This window comes from Neurospora hispaniola, assembly GCF_033458365.1.
Source record: "Neurospora hispaniola strain FGSC 10403 chromosome Unknown B0T23scaffold_4, whole genome shotgun sequence".
Taxonomy (NCBI): Eukaryota; Fungi; Ascomycota; class Sordariomycetes; order Sordariales; family Sordariaceae; genus Neurospora; species Neurospora hispaniola.
In genome coordinates, this window is record NW_026944409.1 from 608,353 (window position 1) to 626,910 (window position 18,558).

Genomic DNA, 18,558 nt, shown 5'->3' on the forward strand with positions numbered 1-18,558 from the left:
GATGAATATGAACAAGAGCTTGTGAGAAGATTCGCAGTGTAGGACTGGTGAGCGAGTGTGAGGCAAGGATGGGGTTGATCACTGGCCTTTTCTGGAGGAGCTGCGTCGAGGGCTTTTATCAGAAAGAGCCTGGTTTGGTGACAGCACGAAAAAAAAAAAGGAACCAAGATGGCAACACTCTTCCCCGGCAGCAAACCTTCTCCATCAACACAACACCAAACAAACAAGCAGTGCTAGAAGGCCCGACCAACCAACCGATACGGTTACATCCCGGAAGCCGGCGGGAGGGCGGCGAGTATCAAGCTGAGATTATGCCAGCGCGCCTTTGCTGGCACATCGTGGCTCCATGTTCCTCCATGCCTGTCATGCTCTCGTCATGAATCCGATCCAATTTCCGTTCCGCGAGACCGAATCAATCCTAGCTTGACCGGGACCAGATGCTCGACATGCCATGCATCAGAGATCGTTTGGCCCAGCTGAAGCAAGTCTCTGACCCCTAGAGTCCCCTGGACTCCGCCGGATCCCAGCTGAAGGCATATTTCTAGACAACCAGTTCCGCAAACTTTTTCCCCACAGGAGTCTCGGCTTGCCTTTGCTCCATCCAGCTACCATGAAGTTGCCATGCTCTGATTCAAGCTTCAGGGCGTCCAATCCGCACTGACTGACATCACCCAGACCATTGCTGGTGGCGCTATGCAAGTGAGGAAATCTTAGGAGTGGATGGCATCAAATTCGCTGTAACGCGACTATTGACACCAGCCGTATCCGGTCCCACGTCCGACTCTCACGCCTACGTTGTGCATATCCAAGGTGCTACCATACCCTACAGGCTGCCACTACGAGCAATTCAGCCGATAAATGAGTTGGACAGATGAGCCCGGACGCTAATAGAATTTGATGGAGCATGGGGGCGGGCACTCGGGAGACTCATGTCATACGGGGTAAACCTCAGACAGGCACAGGCACAGTATAAGCTTATGTTGTCGGATATTTTTTGAGGTTCCTTAATCTGCAGCAACGGGAACCCCGACCTCCCTAGTCTGATGGCAGGCACTAGCATCATCAGTCTCGAATCGAGAGACTAACAAGGAGCATCCACCTTTGGACCCTCCAGAAAACAAAATGAGGCTCTCCCTTGGTCTTGTAGCTTTCCATGCTTCTTACTACTTGGCTCACTGGCCTCACCGCGGCAACCGCAGGACGAGAATGTTGCCAAATCATAGCTTGGTGTTGTAGCCACTATCACAGATTTCAAGACATTGGGTCTCAAAGAGCACCTTATTTTTATGTTCGACACACACTTCCCGAAGCCCGCCTGACCAGGATTTAAACACGAAATCCGAAACAGCAGGAAAATGGGCAGAACACATAATGCCCTATTCACGTGAAATCGGGTTCTTCCTGTAGTCATGTTGCAAGCCCATTTCCGTGGTGATCGACATCGACTGCGGTGCCGGCGTGTTGCTACCGTGTAACAGGATTGGATCTAACTAGGATTTTAAATATGGAAATGGGGTTCCTGTATGTAGTGTACAGTGGCAGAGCATGCATCAACAAGGGAGACACTACAGTTAGGTAGGTGACAAAAAAGCAACAAGCCAGCCAGCATCGGAAGTTGCATCTCTCATCTCACCACCACCCACATGCCGTAAGGTACTGTCACTATGTACCTTGAGTGAAGTCCGCGTCGCGAGCGAGCAGTCGTTGTTGGGCCAACCAATGACAGGCATCGGCACTCGGTCCCCCACTGTGTACTGCGCATGGAATTGTCCTGACTGTCGAATGGTCGTCCTTGGCGTCCTTTCCCTCTGGCGGCGGAGGCGGCGGGGGATCGTTTACCGGGATCACGGCTCGGACGATGTTGTCTTAGGTCCCCTTGTTGGCCCTAGGGCACAACTTGGCAACTTTTTTGACGGCACTGTATGAATGCGATGACGGGAGAGAGGCACGAATTGGCCGGGCATCAGTGAGTTCCTTTGTCTTTTTTTGTCGAATTTCCCTTGTGATCCTTGTTGGAGTTTCTCGTATACACTACGTGAAACCTTTGTTTTCCCCCGTGTGGGTTGGCTTTCATGTTTCAACTACATACCTACTACACTACAAAGTTACCTGGCTACTCCAGGTGTCATTCCTCCTTCATTGGGACCCTGGCCAGCCACCCACGTTGATGTTCAAGCAAATATGAAGGGTTGCCGCATGGCCCCTTGTACCTAGGTACCCAGCTATGGATGTGCATATCGTGACGATGCTAAGAACTTTTGTGTGTAGCATTCTGGGCCTGTCTGGTCGTGGCTTTTTTCTCCGACTCACGCTGCGATCAGATCATCCTAGTCACTAGTGTGCGGCCATGTTGAAATTTGGTGTCCATACAATCGCTAACGCTTGGATATTGGTAGTCAAGTCTGGTGAACTATTGGATCTTTGTAGTGCACTATCCATCAGGATACTCGATTTTCCAACACTGTTTGGACCCAAGAATCAAAAACCAAAGCGCTGACACAAGCGGCTAGCCGACTGGGGGCATATGGCGATGCCTTCTGGAAGCCCCTTGCAAAGTTTCGGAACTGGTGGAGAAACACCCGTCCGTATTTACCATGCTCGGTACAACGATACACCACACTACACGGCCCCCCGGCCGGACAACCTTGTACACGTGTACCGCTACGACATGCGGCTCGTTCGCTCGTTCTGGCTCCTCCTGACCAACCAAGCGCATCACAAAAATTACACTACGGCAAGATTCGCCTATTCTTGGATTCGTGGAGTCGTGGAGCCGAGAACATGCCCCCCCCTGCCATTACGAGGGCCTCGGGAGGCGGCACTTAGCGTAGTTGTATCGTACACTACACTAGAGGCAGAGAGACAGCCAGCAGCGGGAAAAGCTTGGAGGCACCTCCGATCTAGGAATCATCCTTTCTCTCGCTGCGACCCTTGACGTTGCCAGATTTCTCCCCTTTGGGACAGACGTCAAATTACACCCGCGCCTCCAGTACCACGACAGACACGGTGCACTGACAGAATCACAGATTTCGAGACACGCACGAGCCGCTGGATGGATGGGGAACGACCTGAAATAGGTAAAAGGAACCGGGCCAAGAGAGAGACAGACACCAGGGCGCCAGGCGTGCTGAAGCCAAGCATTCGCTAAGAGGCGCTCAGATGGGTGCATATGGTGCGATCCGCAAAGTGGACGACGTTTTTTTTTCTGGCAGACAACGAATGAGATACGAATTGGGTACTATACCTAGTTATCCCTCTCCGCGAGCATAAAAAAAAAAAAAAAAAAAAAAAAAAAAAAAAAAAAAAAAAAAAAAAAACCGCCAATGGCCAGCGCTTACGCAGTACACGTTACATACCAATTGGGAATATTACGCCAATTCCTAAATCGAAATGGGTTGGAAAAAGCTTGTGATACGCCCGGGGTGTCCAAGATCGGCTCCAATGGCCATCCCTTGCAACCGCAGGTGTGCATGATGGCTCGCCTCTTCTTCGAAATTCTCTTAAGCACTCGATTATTCTTTGCTGGCACTGGGGTCCAGCTAAGCACCGGTTGGATCAGCGGGATGGCTCACCCCCCAAGGGTAGGTAGGTATAATCGCGTACGAGCTTTGTTTCGTACCAGTCGGTGATACGGTACCATGCTTTGTCGTCGACTACGTTTCGCACCCTTACATTTCAGCAGACCCTTTGGGAGTGACTTCCCCCCCCTCTCTGTTAGGTGTGGGTCGGGCATGGCGACATGGTGGCCGCCGCCCGCCCGGTGCCGCTTGAACTCGAGACCGACCGGGACGCCCCGGTTTTTCGACTTCACGTTGTGAGTGAGGCTGTGAAGACAATTTTTGTCCAGTGTCACATACAACCGTCTCGAACATAGTGTGCTTCCTATTCCCTCTTCCAGTGCTTCACACCAAAGCATCACTTGCAGACGGGACCTCTTCCTGTCTTACCCTCTGGATACCTTATTCTTGGCCCGTCTCCTCTCTTGCAGCACGTCTCTCGTTTCAATAGTATGTTCATGTGGCGATGATCACTCTCTAGCTTTTTTACTGTACACATCACCGCCCACCGCGAACAGAAGCGCCATCCTATAATCGTTAATCCTAATCGATCGATTCTATCAGCGGGGACGGCGCTGTTTCGACATCATCCACACATGTTCTTTGCCTAGGCTTCCACCTGGGTCAGTCCTTTGCACCCTACCTACTACGTCTTTGATCAGTTTCACATAGCCCGTTCCTTGCTGCTGTCACCGGGGCATCGCCATTGACTGGCAATGGCTTCCATTTTCTCACCCCCGGGGGGCGCCGGGGACCCAGTCCTGCAGATATGCCATGGCAATAACGACACCGACCGTCTGGTCTACTGCAACAAGATCCTGTCTTCAGAGGAGAGGCTACAGACCTCATGGCAGTGGGGCACGTTGATAGTGGGAATCGCAGGGTTGGCTCTTCCCGTCCTACTATCGGTGATCCTAACCACATACCATCGTCTGTGTCAGTCAATATCAGACAGTTACACCAAGTGAGTTGACCCAAGACTTGTCTCCTGGCTCCCCAATTACTACCATCACCCATACTGTCCTCGGTATTCATCATATTGCCCATGATATTAACATCCACCATAGACGGAAACGCAAATCACCTCCCGGACGGAAGCAAGCTGGCTCACCACCGTCGCGGCCCGAGTTCAAGATCCCGTCCTCAACCAAGGCTTTCCAGTTCTTGGATGGCGGTGTATCATCAGGCGCCGCCGCCCCCCAGCCATTGGTAGGGGGCACTGTTTACATTAGTCCCTTGCCGTCGTGCACGGACCCCACCCCTTTCCAACCGCTTCAAGCTACCCCAACCCAAGACATCACTTGTCTCGGCCTGGTTGACGCCAAGGACGTCTCCCCTGCCGATGTTGCGGCGTGGGAGACGCATATCTCCGACTTCATCCTCAGTGATGACGTGTCCGGGGTGGTCTTGAAGGTAACGGACCTCGCCAAGGAGGATGAGGAGACGGCGGCGCGTCTCTTTGCGCGACTACGCCAGCGTGCGGTGCCGATTGTCCTTAACCTTGGCCTTGATGAGAAGGAGGGGGAGGAGTCCGAGCTTGTGAACAGTGTCGACTTCTCGAGCCTGGTGGGCATCATCGTTGAGAATGCGTGTATCCTGCCCAACGGCGAGAGACGGGATTACTTCCGCTCGGAGAAGTTGAGGGAGCTCATGAACAAGTGTGCCAAGGAGCGACTGGAGCGCCCGCACTTTTTTGTTGCCTTTCACGATCTCTGGGACCAACAGCCTTCGGTGGCGGTTGTGTGCAGAGGTGAGAAGGTCGCAAGCCATTTCGAGGCTATTTATCAGCATGGTCCTCGACATGTGGCGAGTGGTCTGAAGACGACCCAGCCTCCTGTGAGCGGCTTTGAGTATCTGCGAAAGCCAGAGACTTCTGAAGTAAGTCTTCCCAATGAACCCAATTGATCTGTTACAAGATGAGAGTTAACGAGACTGACTGTTACAACAGCTCCAAACTGCATGGTTGCAGCAAAAGAAAAAGGTCTATGTGGGCGATGACAACGAGCTACTTGACCAGACTTCACGACTTGACGTTGATAGAATCGCGTTTATCGTCCCTGGCGTCAAGAAGCTGTTGCAGCCCGTTGCGCAAACCACCGAGAAGCAAGAGTGGTGGTCTGACGAACCAGAGCTCTCCTTCCCGCCCCCCTATCGCGAGGTGGCGCCTGCAAGGGACGAGTTCTGGGAGTGCGACCACAGGGGTGAGGCGCTCTCAGCCTTGGGATGCATCCCACTCACTGCGTCGGCAACCGACATGCAGTACGAAGCCATCTTGGCGACGCAGACCCATCTGCGCGATTTGAACATGCTGCAAAGGCTGCGGCCTGCCGAGGTCGATAAGCTTGTCATGGCCTATCGCAACTTCCAGCTGGAAACCGCTCATCCTCATCTGTTTGCTCCCTTTGTCGAGGGCCTGGTCGAGGGCAAAGTCTGCGTCTACAAGGGTCTTGATACCGGCTTCAAGGTTCCTGATGGCGAGGCTCACTTCTGGGGTATCTCTGTTCCTCGTTCCGAGGATGGCGACGTTGACATCTTCATTTCGCGGAGCAATCCCAGTGATGTCGCGACCATTCTTCATGTTTGGCTGGCTCACAGTGGCGTTTCCCGCGTGGAAAGGTACGAGGAGGAACTTCGCTTGGAGAACAACATGGGCTCCGATTTGCCTCTCCCTACTAGCATCCAGACTGCCATCAACATGTGCTCGCCGTCTGAGGTTCTCTTCTTCTTGCAGCAGCTGCAAGTCAGTCGCTTGACGCATCCCTTCCGCATCGTCATGGAGGCCTATTGCCGAGCTGTTCTCCTGGATGAGTCTTCTACCATTGCTTGGAACGACGCTCACTGCCGTCTTTACCTCGAGGGCAAGGTCTCCATGCGGGACCTCCTCGAGCGGAGACTTGCCGAGTTCGCCCGCCAGGGTGCCACGGCCCTTCCTTCCGCTGATGGGCTCGTGGCTGTTGCAGAGAAAATCGAGCAGCGTGTCCGTGAATCTCTCTACTCTGGCAATGTCGATGCGCTCAACGCCATCAGGAACCCCCTTACATATGCTCTGGATCCTATGAACCAGTACCATGACAACAAGTTTGTCGATGTCAACACTGATCTGATTGCTCTCATGTTCTTCACCACTGTTCGCAAGCTTGCTCTGGAGGATGTCTACCTTGAGGCTACGGATCACTGCCCCCTTTTCTCGCAGGCCGATCAAGCAGCTGTTTTTGCTGAACTGTGGGTGCTTGGTTCTCAGTGCGAAGCTTTCTTCGGCATGCACCCGCGTGCCCTTGGCAAGATCATCTACGACCAGTACACCGCCTACCTTCGCAAGAACCCGCCCCCTACTCCTTCGGATGACGGCGATCGCAATGGCCACATGACTGTGTATTCCAAGCCCAAGCCTTCTCAGAGAGAGCCTGGCGATGAGTACGAGGATCCTGCTCGCCGTGGCTTCAGAGACCGCATGAAGCTCAGCTACTTCCGCGAGAAACTCGCTGACTTTGGCGCTCTCTCCATCTTCTGCATGCCCGCTATCATGGATATCCTGCTTCTCACCTTTGTCGGTCGTGGTCTGTTCATGACTGCCTACATGGGCGAAGACAACCTCCTTGCCGCTTGCTACGGTCTTTTGATCGCGCTGCTGATCTCGGCTGGTGTGACCGGCTGGGTCGGCAGTATCGGCAACTACTACCTCTGCAACTTTGCGTACACCAACATGGTCTTCTTCCACGCTCAGCGCCTCTCGGGTGGCTTCGTCTTGACCTTGTTAGTCGGTCTGGTTGGCTTCATTGCCTTCACTGTCAAGACCTCGGTCTACGCTGGTCTTGTCTTCTTCGCATATCTCGTGCTTCTCGCGACTTACCTCAACATCCTCGGTATCATGGCTACCATGCACCAGGAGGGCAGTCCCCTGACATCGGGTCGCAGTGTACTCTGGAGAACCATCCCGTTGCTTCTCATCTCGCCTGCGCTTTCATCCTTCGTCAACGGCAAGGACATTGCCATCTACCTGTCTGTCGGATACGGCTTCCTCGCACTGCTCATCTTCCAATACCGCAAGCTGTGCCACGAGTGGATGGGCTGGCTCAGTAACATCCCCAAGTTCACCGAGGCTGATGTCCACGCCTGGTACGAGCACCGCATGAGCCAGAGCTCGATCGCGAGCCCCAGCAGCGAGAAGATCAACGCGGATGAGACCAAGAAGCTCGCGCTCCAGGCTTTCCGCGACGCCGTCAAGAAGCAGCAAGGTCGCATCTTTGGCGCTGCGCCTGACGCCCTGGTGCACAAGGTGGTCGAGGGGTTGCCCTACATCAACTGGATCCTCCGCATGGACGGTCCTCCCGAGGAGGTAGTCGATGTCTTCTCGCCTCCTTGGTTTGCTCAGCTGAGCGAAGCACAGAAGAAACGACTCCAGATGTCCCAGGGTCTCAAGGAGCACAGCGTCTTCTTCCTCTTCCGCCAGGCTCGCTACGACATTGGCCAGAACGTCGGCCTTTTCCTCGTCTGCCTGCTGGATCGGTGGGTCAGCATCGTCATGTCGGGTAGCGGCAACGCGAACGTCTTCTCCAACTTCACTTCGCGCTACGCCATCTGCTTCGCGATCCTCTACTTTTGTCTGTCCATCATGGTGCTGGACGTCACTCTAAAGAAGTACTGGCAGTTCAGCTACGATCTTCCCAAGGGCATCCTCTCCAGCGATGCGGAGCTGTTCGCGCTCAGGAAAAAGTGGCAGCAAACTCGCCGGATCAAGTACATCGGCGCGCTCCTTACCCTCGCCACCAGGCTCCTGGCGACATTTGGCTTGACTACCATTCTCGTCTGGCTGTTCGTCAAGGAGACGCAAATCCTGGTGCTGTACTACCTGTACTGCCTCGGTTACACTGGCGTTATGATCTTCCAGTTCAACCGCTGCTTTACGACCAGCGTCCGCGCCCATGTTCTGTCCATTCTCACCTCTGCCGTCATCGGATTCATCGTCGGCTGCCTGCTTTACCTGATGCCCGAGGGCAAGATCGTGTCGGTGGACGTGATCGGTCTCTGCGTCGCTTCCGTCTTCGCTGCCGTGTCTACCTCGTACTGGGCCATCAGGAAGCCGAAGCAGATGGACCTCAAGGAGGATGGCGCCAACGGCGACAAGCCCAACACGTGGAAGCAGCACAAGATCGGCCACTCCGATAACTCGTTCACTGGCAAAAAGCCCGCTCAGGTCAAGGACCTCCCTGGAGACCTTCTCCTTGCTAAGCAGGAGACCCCCTTGGCTCGCTCGGTCTCGGAGACCCTTCGCGATGGTCAGAGTAACTTCCCCGGGGGGAACTCAGGGACGGTTTCCTGGCGGGAGGACGTCCTCAACGCTGCGCTGGCCATGTGGCTAGATGAGAAGATCCGCGTCACCGTCTGCCCACGCGGTGTTTTCCTAGACGCCGGACTCAGCGAATGCGTTTCCTTCAGCGAGCTTAAAGACGACGAGCTGCACATCACCACTGGCTTCCTTCCCGAAGAGGAAGTCCACCTGGCCACATGGCAGCCTCTCCTCGCTTGCATGATCGGCGAAGCCATCCTCTACCACACTGCCCGCGGCATCATCGGCCTGGACACCGCCAAGGCCGTCCAAGCCGAGCACATCCTCTCGGGCGCGGACCGTTCCTTCACCGTCTCCAAGCGCATCGCCTTCCAGCTCGCTACCGAGGACCGACAGGGTCTTTACCGGATCCGCGAGCAGACCAACCAGGAACTGATGAAGCATCTCTGCCTGGAAACCAACATCGACTCGGAGTGGGTGTCCCTCCCGCGTCCCGTGCAGGAAACCATCCTCTCGCGTATCCAGGGCATGTCGGCCTCGCAGTCGCGCGACTTCCCTGCCTGGATGGAGGAGAAGGGCGTCGATCTCCGCTGCAGCAATTTCCACGTCAAACTCTGTCTAGAACTCTACCTGATGGCTGGCGAGCGCGTCATGATGTACAATTCGGCATTCAACAATACCTCTACTTCCACTCTGTGTTACTTGCCTGAGCCCGACAGCGAGAGCAGCACCCAAGAGACCTCGCCTCTCTTGGATAACGGGAAGAAGAGCAAGCACATGCACTGGACGCACAAGATCCTCTTTTACGTGCCCATCAACTTCGTCAAGTGGGTAGCCATCATCTCTGGCGCCGGGTCCAACATTGAGCGCGAGCTATGGTACTCCCTCCGCAAGATGCCGCGCGCTCGCAAGGTGCTCATGTGGCTTATCCTGGCCATTTGGAAGATGTGCTTCCAGATCCGGGATACCTGGATTTTCATGATTCTTATCTTTCACCACAAGTCCCTGGTGCAGATTTGGCGGTTGGCGCGCAAGGGAACGCCCAGGACTTTGTACAAGAACCGTATCGTTGTGGTCATGCGCAGACAGGCTCTGACGGGCTTTGCGAAGCTGAATGAGTACGGGAAGCTGATGCTGAATATCTATGAGGGCCATCTCAAGGAGGTTCCGGAGGAGGAAAAGACTCAGCCTGTTGCTACTGCCGTTTATGATCATACTTACCGGCTCATTACCAAGTCTGTTAAGAAGGGGAAGGAGGAGATCCTCTCATCGTTCACCTATGGTGAGGGCAATAAGTCTAGACGCCCGACGGAAAAGTACGTCGTCGAAGGCACTACTGTCAAGCGCTGCCACTATGATGAGAGACGTCGCATTTCTCACGGTATCATCAAGTTCGGCGACGTCGAGTACTCCTTCCGGTACTTTTACAAGTCCAGTCCCAAGGGTTCTCAGGATGTGCTCAAGGCCGAGTACGAGCTAAAGGCCGACCACCCCTTCGTCTTGACCGTCTATTGGGGTACTCCTCCCAAGGAAAAGGTCGAGGAGTGCAACTGGACTCCCTCTGACCGCGTCGGTCAAGTCGACCGCAGCACCTACGGCAGAACCTTCACCACCGTCATCACGTATCCCCATCGTCGTGACCCCGTTGAGACCACTTACATGGAGGAGAACGGCAGACAAATCACTGTCGACCGCCCGCCCCGCATCTTTGAGCACGAGGATGTCCTTCTGCAGAGGCCTACGGATGTCTCCTTTGAGAATGACGATCTCTTCATCTACCACCGCCGCTCTTATGTCGAGCGCATGGCCAAGAACCTCAAGCAGACGCACTCGTTCGCCTCCCGCCTCAATCCCATGTCCTGGTTCTCTATGCGTAAGAAGTCCATCTACCGCCCTGTCCCTACCTGGTGGTTGCGTACCGAACTCTGGGATATCTGGCGCAAGTCCGGCACTCTCGATGCTGTCACTGCGTGCTGGATGGACGAGCTCATTCTGCGCGAGGAACCTCTTCTCCACCGGTACTGGTCTGCTAGAAACAGCGGTCAGCTCTCTCAGGCGCGCATGATTCTCGACGCCGACATTGACCAGATTTCCGCCGCCATTGAGATTGAGAAGCACGTTGGCGAGCTGTGCATGTTACCCATCAAGACTGCCGACTTGTATGCCATGGGTCTCGGCAAGGATGCCAACCAGATCACCACCCGGCCGCAGGACTGCTTCAATGATTCGGAGAACCGTATCTCGGTCATCTTCAACGATATTGGGTGCTGGCCCGAGTCTCCCGGTGGTGTCTCCAACTGCCGTCGCGATCTTGTCAACGGTCATACTACCATCCGTAACCACGTCTTGGCCGAGTCTGCCAACGAGTATGGCATCCCGCGCTTCCAGGTCGAACGCAACGTTCAGTCGCTCAAGGTCGTGCCCCTTTGGGGTCTTGACGGTCGTGTTCCCAACCACGGTCTCATTGAGAACCTCCTTGAGATGCAGGTCGAGGACAAGATTGTGCGCACCGACATTGATCGCGACGTCGTTGACACCTTCATCCCCCTTCTCCGTCTCTTCGTCAAGGGTGCGCGCTCGCGTCATATCTCCAAGGCAGATATGTATCGGTACAGCAATGCCATCCTGGATATGTTCCAGTACTTTGAACATAAGGATTACAACAAGACTTGGAACTCCAAGGAGGTCGCTGCCGCGTGGGCCGAGGCCTGGCTCATCAAGTACGATGATCCGGATATCACTGACCCCGAGGATAACCTGGCGGTTCAGCAGCCGACCATGTCGGACTTCCGCGACTCGCTTGCCATTTTCTCATCGTATTTCTTCATCTACGCCGTCCAGACCCCAGAGGACTGCCCCAGGGTCTTCCAGAGCACGCACCATGGTATCAGCTCCATGTTCGGTGTCTTCCTCAAGTACCAGCGCGGTGCCACCTTTGGTATCTGGGATCATGCCATTCTGTGGCGTGAGTGCTGCCTCAACCTCAGCCCTGCGCAGTCGACGTTGCCCATCCCTGTGCAGTCCATGGTCCTCGCTGGTATCGGTCTGGCCATGAAGCTCGCCTACTTCCACGCTGATGTCATCCTGCCTTGCACGTCCTTCTTCAACCCCATCTGGGAGACTTCGCTCGGCACCGACACGAACCGCATCGGGCATGAGAAGAAGTTCGCTCGCAAGATCGATCCCATTGTCAACGGTGTCAGCAACATGGATGCCTTCAAGCCCGTCGATGAAGTCCGCACCACCACGCCTACAGTCGTCATGCTGTCCAACGTGCAGTTCATCAAGGACATCCGCACCGCCATCCGCGCTGCCGACGTCATCGTCAACCAGTACGGCTTCAAGGAGTACCGCCTCTTCATCTACGGCGCCAAGGACCGCGAGCCCGAGTATGCCATCAACATGACCAAGCTGATTGAGGGGTGCAAGCTCACCGAGCACGTCATCCTCAAAGGCTTTGGTAAGCCCCAAGAGATTCTCAAGGACGCCTGGCTCTTCATGAACTCGTCTCTCTCCGAAGGTCTCCCGCTCGCCGTCGGCGAAGCTGCTCTAGCCGGTGTTCCCGTTGTCGCCACAGCCGTCGGTGCCACGGCGCTCGTCCTCACTGACCCCGACAACCCGTCCGTTGCCTACGGTGAAGTCGTCCCGCCCAACGACCCCGTCGGCCTCGCTCGCGCGCAGATCTCCATGCTCGCCATGGCTGGTCCCTGGGCCAAGTTTGCCGGCGACGTCGACAAGCGTGGTTCCGTCCTGCCCTCGCTCATGCTGCCTGATACCCTGACCCCCACTGACGTCGCCTTCCTCACTAAGCGTATGCACGAGAAGACGGACGCCCGTCGCAAGCTCGGCATGTTGACGAGAGAGGTTGTCCTCAAGGGCTTCCACGGCGAGCGGTACCTGCGCGAGCACGAGCAGATGTACTGGGTGCAGTGGCACATGGCCAAGATGCGTCGGGACCCTGGTGTGATGCGTCGTCGGGCGCTCGTCAGGAGGAGCGAGTTGATGAGGTTCAGCGGCCAGGGAACGACGACGCAGACGGGCGATTATGATGGCGACGCGAGCACGGTCATCTATGGCGGTAGCGAGGCGGCGTTGGATGATGAGTACAGGGAGGATCGGAACTCGAGGAGGAGTCGGAGCAGCTATCAGGGGCAGAGGCAGGGCAGGAGGCTGAGCAAGCCGCAGCCGCAGCAGAACGTGAGGAACTTGTCGAGGTTGACGGTTGCGACGGTGGGAGGAGGGTCCGAGGCGGGGCCGAGCGGGTTGAGTTCGGGAAGGGCGAGTATGGTTAGTCAGAGGGAGGTTGTTTGATGGTGGTGTAGTTCTGTATTGAAATTGGTAGATGTCGGAGGAGGTGCTGCTGGAGGTTGAGAGTTCAGCTGAACATACAAAAATCTTGGAGTGGGGGTGGGAGACGAGAAAGTTACGAAAGAAGTAGAAAGGATGGAAGGAACTTGGAAATCACATACTGGATCTAGGTTGGACGGGGGAGGCTTTTTGCATACACAACCAAAAGTACATACCACTACCATATTTCCCTTTGCTCGTCACATATCTGCTTTTTATCATGGGAGCCGGCGGGTTTGCGAAGCGTGTGTGGAAAAGTTTGCATGATTATGAGACTGAAGAAGATGGATGAGATATCCTAAAAGCATTGTTTTGGATTAGCGAAGGGAGAGAGATGGTCGTCAATAATAATATTATCACGACTGCTTCATTGTTGACCGGATGCGTTCTCTTTCTGCTTGTGATTGTGATTGTGGTGTTTGTCTGGTGAGAGAAGGAGAAGGGGACCTCTAGAATGGAAGGCATGGTTCAACGAAGCTAGAGGGAACTCGACGGGGTGATTGTTGTCGTTGGCTTTGGACGGTTTTGGAGGCAGGTACTTTGGATGGGCATGGTGGGTGTTTCCTTTATGCTTGATTGGGTTGAAATAATGACGACGGAGGTGTTGAGTCTTGGCGGGCGAGGAAAGCGCGGATGGAGGATGGACCGTTGCATCCTTCCGTTTCTTGCTTTCTTTTCCAAACAACCAAACGAATGACAAATCGCCGTCACCAAGTTCATGTCCATTCGGCGTCTTTCCACATCTTGCGCTCATATTCTCCATTCTTTACTTGTATCAAACATACTTCCTTCGAACGGACAATACAGGTGTATCTCATGGCTTGGTAGCAAACGACACATAAGCGGCACCAGCAAATTGTTAGTAAGTAACACTTGATCACTAGTACATAACCGGACAGAAAGAATGCATTGCGGGCATTGAGGGGCATTGGAGGGCTGATGAATTGAAGACCGCGACCTGCATCATGATCTTTGGAAATTTCGTGGTTCGCCTCGAGTCAACCTTGCATCCGAACCCAAATTGTTGACCGTTTTGACTCTATCCAGTTTTCAAATTCAATAAAGGATCTTCGAACGATGTCGAAACAACACCCAATCCTCTCCCTTTCCATCGGCGGATTGGATGAAGGGTGAGTCTGTCTGCCCCTCAATCGATGTTGCATTTTATCTCCAGACTCGACCAAGCCACGATCGAGTCGCACCCTCACATTGGACGCCTGTCTCATGGAGAGAGAGGTCCATCGCCAATGGCTCGCGTCAACACAGCCCCAAACCCCTCCTTGTCGCCAACTCAATTCTTACCAAACTCCATATCTTATTACCTTCAGTTCAAACCCCAACCATTCTATCTTGCAATGTCCCTGAGCATTGGTGCCCACCATGGCAGACCCTCTATCTATCGCAGGCCTGGTCACAGGCGTGGTCTCCCTCGGCATCCAGCTTCACAACGATCTCAAAATCTTCCTCGACATCGTCAAGAATCGAGATGAAGATATCGCCAAACTTACAAGACAAGCTGCGACCATGGCTCAGGCCTTGGACGCCATTGACCGGTCTCTGCAGAACAGCAAACAGGCAAACCCTGGAGTCGTCGATAGTGCCGCTATCATACCACTTCTCGATGCATCGCGCCAGGAATTGTTGCTTCTGCAGCAGGAAGTCGCGTCCCTAACAAAGATATCAAAAGGCCAGAAGCCGAAGGCCTCAGTTGTGGTAGACTTCGCCAAAGCCACAACGCAAAAGCTCAAGTATCCAAGACAGCGCGCCAAGATCGAGAAACTGGAGGAGGGTTTGGACCAAGCAAACACAACTCTTCAACTCGCCCTCGATGCCTTTGGACTGTAAGTTGTCTCATACTCTGAACCCCGTGAGTTGTCATCAAGTGTGCTCTGTGTCAACAGACAAAATCTTGCTAGATGCGAGAACCTGGTTCACATACTGATCATTGCCATTCTATCAATCTTCAGATCTGAACTAAACTCCATCAAGTCGAATACCGAAGCGATGGTTCATGGCCTCAGCCACGTCCAGAAAACACTTCCAGACGTTGAAGCTTGTGTATCGGAGCTGTCAGAAAAACTGATGGCAACGAGTGAAACGGCCACGCAGAGCATCCAGAACATCGAAGCAATCCTCAACCTTGCCATATCCTCCCATCAATCCGATCTTGAACAGATTGGACAAGCACAATCCAATGAGTTCAGCCAAATTAAGCAGCTTATCCAAGACCTTTTGCTAAGGATGGATGCCAATGCTTCTACAGGTTCAAAGGTAGCTACAACACACTTCTTCCCCACCGGCAAGCTGTTGCTTACAGAGTTCTTATGCAGGACATTGAAGTGAACAGGAACCTCGCTTGTCTCGTGTCGAAGCCAAGCGCACTCAAAGTACTTTGCGATGAGTATTCTAATCAACAGCCCCAGTCGGAGTGTCCACCAGACGCGAACGCCTGGTCTGCCTGTACTTGTCAACGTCGCCGAATTGCCACTCGGCGATCTGTTGATTGGGGTCCTTTTCGACTATCCGCGGAATCCAAGGCAGAACTCGCTCACCATGAAAGCTGCCAATGGGCCCAATTCGATACGTCTAAACGGTCCAAGGTCATAAGTCTTGCGTATCGTGGGTTTGCTCGCCTACTCCGACATGCTGTGGTTCTCAACTTCCGCTTGAATCATGGCGCTGGAGGATTCAGCTTTGGCCCAGGAATTGTCCATTATCCTGTGATGGATGAACGTGTTTACCCACCATTTAGGCTTGTTCACTATGTCGGCCAAGCCATGCAGACTTTGACAGAACCTTTTTACTTCGAGCCATTCTGGGCAAGACAAAGACGTATCTCTCAAGGCAAGATTGCACCTTTGTCCTTGAAGCACAGTGTGTTGAGAGCCTTCGGCGTGCATATATCCCGCGCTTGTTGCAACAGAACCATCGTTCCCCGAGCGATCAACACCCGTGGTCAGACATTACTACACTGCATTTCCCGTATCATCGAGGTAAAGTCACCAGCGGCTTGTCCTTTCACTTTTTCGTGCAACATCAGCTCTAACTGTGCCAGAATGACGCATGCGGCGGTATAATCAAAAGTCTTAAAGGCTCGTGGACCCCATCAATGGTAGCATCAGTACATGAGGTTCTTTCAACATTGATCATGTGCAATGTCCCATTGACAGTTCACGATGATCGCGGGAGGTATGACTTGAGCTGACTTCGAATTTCGCTGCATGCTATATGCTAATCATGATAAAATAGCCCTGCACACTTGTCGATAGCCAACTGTATACGAACCACAGATGAGAAGTTGCTAGCTTCCATGACCAGCATCCTTAGGCTTCTCACCCCAGAGGACATGGATATCGACCCCTCAAAGGCTAACAATCGGTCAAATCCTTTCATACCTCGACTCGATTTTCTGAAACCCCTCCCCGATCCTTGCATCTTTAGCAAAGGTAGCGTCATTTGTATCTTTCCGTCTGTACTAAGCTAACCTTTTACGCTTAGCATTCGGTTCCAATGAGTTAGGTACTGCAATCCTACAACAGAACATTTCAGCTGTCAGGTCCCTCCTATCCCGCAGTCCCTCTTTGGCACTCGAACAGGACCTGAACGGCATGACCCCAATCCACTACGCCGTGCTTTGGGAGGATGGCTTGTCACTACTCCTGGAGCAAGTTCCAGTCGATATCTTCACGGAGGACTTGGCATGGGACATCTTTCAATACGCCTTATCGATGGGTAGAAGGAATGATGAAGACCTGCGCTCGGTCATGTTATTCCTTGACCATTCGTGGTACTTCGCTCCTTGCCCAAGCCGAGGCCGAGATGATGGTACACTTGGCTTGATAATAAAACTATCTTCACTGGCTACCCAGAAGAAGTTCTTCCTATATCTCAAGCAAACTCGGCTGGAAGTCGTCCCTCTTTCCCTTCAGAATGAGACAGTCTATAGCATCATTGACCACCTGCAGGAAATAGCGGCGACATTTCCCCCAGCCAAGAGACGCGCAAGAATCCAAGCCGCAATTGATTCATTCAACATCTACCAATATATAAAGGATGCAAGGACGGCAGATGCTGCCTGGCAGTCGGGACTTCATGAAGTGAACTACCACGCAGCTACAGACTCTCCAGTCCTTGCACGCAGCGATCACAGCGAAGACTACGTCCTCTGGCTGTTGGATCATGACGCGGACCCGTTCCAACCGCTCTACAACGCTCAAGATCAAAAGGCGTCGATACTGGCGGCTCACAAGGCTATCCATTGCATTGGTTACCCAGAATCGAACTGGTCGGACGATATAGATGACTGGGAGCCAAATGGGCTAAGACCAGCCGCGCAAGAGGTGGCTCGTCGGTTATGCAGTAAACCAGCCACGGACAATTGTTTATGTACATGCTCTCCAAATGGCTGCACGCCATTCCTCATCTTGTTGAGGAACTTGATTCTTACATCCTCTCACATCTCGCAGTGCACATCTTCTCGGCCCGAGGACTATGCGTATGAGTTTAGGAATGTTCGAACAATATTATACGAAAATGACGGCTTCGTATGTCAGTATGATGGGCAGTTTCACGAGGCTTTACGCCTTTTCACATTTATAACTCTCGGTATCCGACACACGTGTTGCGAGAAGGACGGCTACCATAACGATGATGATGCCAAGGAAATCCGCGAGGAGGACAGCGAGCGCGTGGGTATCCTCGAAACTTTGATGGAGCAATGGGAAGATGTGCGCTTTAAATCCGCAGATGAGTTCTGGCGTTTCCTCAAGGGTGGCTGGGTCATCCGTTTAAACGAGGTCTTTGAAGATATGCGCCGAATGGACCAGTCAGAGGAACACAAGGTTCAACGCCAAAGCCTCGGGGTTCAGCTTCATGTCCCAATCGTGAAAGCTAAAGCTACGAAGCCGCGGGTACGAACGAAAGGGTTCGTCTGGTGCGAAGAGAGTTTTTGGTTGGATCTCCTGGATACGGTTGCAAAGGGAGGTGATACTCGCTATTTTGACCGCGTCCTTGAAGATGCCAGGCAGATTGAAATGGGGTTTATGCTCCGGGGGAGATATATTGAAGAGGATGAGGAATGGGAGGGGGAATAGAAAGGGTCACGGTCTTGTAGAGCAGTGCTCGATGGAAACGACAGGAATGGTCATGTGAGAGAAAAGATTGGATGATGGGGTATCATATGAGCATGAAGTACTCCAAGACATAACATCGAAATATCGAGACATAAAAGCGTTGCTTTGAGTTTTTTTGCGTCCGCGCGCTCGTGTACAGATCGTCGTGAAAGCACCGGACAATGGTGGTCCCAATGTCGGTGGTCAGTTCTCATCATCAGTGGATGGACGTGGGCAATTGGCGCCAATTGAAGGG

At 53.5% G+C, this 18,558-nt stretch overlaps 2 protein-coding genes across 2 annotated transcripts; both read left to right on the forward strand.

Moving 5' to 3' along the window:
- The first annotated feature begins 4,095 nt into the window (after nt 1-4,095).
- B0T23DRAFT_135431 (uncharacterized protein) lies at nt 4,096-13,357 on the forward strand. Its single transcript, XM_062832259.1, has 3 exons — nt 4,096-4,521; nt 4,625-5,435; nt 5,506-13,357. The coding sequence occupies exons 1-3, from the start codon at nt 4,274-4,276 to the stop codon at nt 13,153-13,155; spliced, it is 8,709 nt and encodes a 2,902-aa protein (XP_062692615.1). The 5' UTR covers nt 4,096-4,273; the 3' UTR covers nt 13,156-13,357.
- Nucleotides 13,358-14,571: 1,214 nt separating this feature from the next.
- B0T23DRAFT_315761 (uncharacterized protein) lies at nt 14,572-18,284 on the forward strand (the record flags this gene model as incomplete). Its single annotated transcript, XM_062834880.1, has 6 exons — nt 14,572-15,032; nt 15,108-15,462; nt 15,522-16,184; nt 16,247-16,380; nt 16,441-16,637; nt 16,690-18,284. 6 exons carry the CDS (start codon nt 14,572-14,574, stop codon nt 18,282-18,284), a joined length of 3,405 nt encoding a protein of 1,134 aa, XP_062692616.1.
- Nucleotides 18,285-18,558: the final 274 nt, after the last annotated feature.

Bases quoted from the DNA above. Each gene is read 5' to 3' on its own strand.
- B0T23DRAFT_135431 (XM_062832259.1), top strand. From the start codon at position 4,274: ATGGCTTCCATTTTCTCACCCCCGGGGGGCGCCGGGGACCCAGTCCTG. The intron at 4,522-4,624 runs GTGAGTTGACCC...CATCCACCATAG, and splicing joins ATATCAGACAGTTACACCAA to ACGGAAACGCAAATCACCTC. The intron at 5,436-5,505 runs GTAAGTCTTCCC...CTGTTACAACAG, and splicing joins GAAAGCCAGAGACTTCTGAA to CTCCAAACTGCATGGTTGCA.